Source organism: Rhagoletis pomonella, unplaced genomic scaffold (assembly GCF_013731165.1).
Source record: "Rhagoletis pomonella isolate Grant_MI unplaced genomic scaffold, Rhpom_1.0 Rhpom_scaffold_00001, whole genome shotgun sequence".
Taxonomy (NCBI): Eukaryota; Metazoa; Arthropoda; class Insecta; order Diptera; family Tephritidae; genus Rhagoletis; species Rhagoletis pomonella.
The window spans coordinates 76521637-76523402 of NW_023458555.1; the positions used below are offsets into that span (position 1 = coordinate 76521637).

General features: G+C 32.7%; 1 protein-coding gene across 2 annotated transcripts in view; it reads left to right on the forward strand.

Annotated features, from left to right (window-relative positions):
• Positions 1-385: 385 nt before the first annotated feature.
• LOC118747860 (sex-regulated protein janus-A-like) overlaps positions 386-1766 on the forward strand; it is a 33178-nt gene continuing 31797 nt past the window's right edge. For both annotated transcript variants that reach the window (XR_004993988.1, XM_036482057.1), the window contains exons 1-2: positions 386-503; positions 558-719. Coding sequence is in view for 1 of the 2 variants with exons in the window: in XM_036482057.1 (XP_036337950.1) it covers positions 578-719 (142 nt within the window). In the remaining variant the exon portion in view is untranslated. The remainder of the gene's footprint in view (positions 504-557; positions 720-1766) is intronic.

Here is a 1766-nt window from a genome sequence, read left to right on the forward strand (position 1 = left end):
AAAAACTAATAAAGTTGTTAAAACTGAATTTAATTTATTTTCTCAACTCAGTAGATTGATATTCTTCAAAGGATATTTAAACGCTTAATAAAACTTTTTAAATTTGTTCATCGATCACGTCAAATTGGCATATTTTATATGTGCATTATTCTCTTCTAATAAATCCCAAATATTTTATAAAAAAAACCCCATGCCCAAAAAATTACAACGTGACAAAGCTATGCTTAATGTTTTCATGTGGAGAAATGTCAAAAATCTGCTTTATAATCAAAAAATAGTAGTAATGAAACTACATTCTTTTTTGTATCATGTTTATTGTATAATAGAACGTTGTTTTTTTACTTGTTAGCTTCTAGGTAACTTTTTTATAAACTATTCATAATTTCTTTTTGTGTCTGGCAACCGTGGAGACAAATAGAAGCTATCGGTACTATCGATAGTGCCATCGAATCTCTAACTTATATTTATTCGTCTCGTTTTATCCCTTCTAATAGCTGCATTAAGTAATAATTGTTGACGAAGTATCTCTTATTTAATAATACAAAATCTCTTTAAAGGTTTTCGTAGTATTTGCAAAATGGTGGATACTAAATTGGAGGCGGTACCTAGCGTAGACATTGGGGTAGGAATATTTAAATATGTACTCATAAAAGTGTACGGGAAGGACGAATCATACCAAAAAATCATTGTACGAGGCTATGCAGACTGTCAATGGCATTGTAAGAACTTCAATCGGTTAAGCAGTGTTAGCATTGTTCTCATATATAACATATATGATTGTTCTACTTTATAGTTATATGTAACATATATGATTGTTCTACTTTTTGTTGAATGCGAGAGTTGAATAGTAGGGAAATGTATTTGTACAACGATTTGTGTGGCGGAGGAACCGTGGCGGGTGGGTTTAGGGAACACATCAAGATAACCAACCGTTCAGCTATAGAAAAACTAAAAATGCAGACCGATAGTACTTTTTACGCTGATTTCAACTATATAAATATTTGCCGCGATTAAAAAGTAAAGAAGATGTAAAAGGTTAAAAAAATTTTTGTGATATTTTAAAATAATTATATTTTATAAACTACGTAACCGATTAAAAAAGTAATGATATCAAAATAAAGGCAATTAATCCATCTTTAAGTTCATATATAAAATGCGTTTGCTTGCTTATATATTTAAGCCAAAAATATTAAAAAACAAATAAAATGTTATAATTTTTCATAAAATAACCTTTTTTAGAAAAAAGTGCATAATCAATGCTAAAGACATATATATTATTTAGAAAGTGCAAGTTCTTACCTTTAATTTGATATGCATATTTTATTATGATCTACTTTTGAGGTTTAAGAATTTAGTGATACAAAAAATTAAAAGCATTTACAAGCAAAAGTGACAAATGTGGGTGATATCATAGTTTCTTTTGCCCAGAACTTCTTTCTGCGTAGGCGGCCTTCGGCCGCACTTAGTGATTATAACCCTCACTAAGTAGAATTCTCCTTTCTGTGTTGCTGAAGAAGTGAGGCTGAACACCTTTTGCAGAGAACACCTTTCTGCGTAGGCGGCCTTCGGCCGCACTTAGTGATTATAACCCTCACTAAGTAGAATTCTCCTTTCCGTGTTGCTGAAGAAGTGAGGCTGAACACCTTTTACAGAGAACACCTTTCTGCGTAGGCGGCCTTTGGCCGCACTTAGTGATTATAACCCTCACTAAGTAGAATTCTCCTTTCTGTGTTGCCATGAAAGGCGGGGGGGGGGGGGGGGGGGGG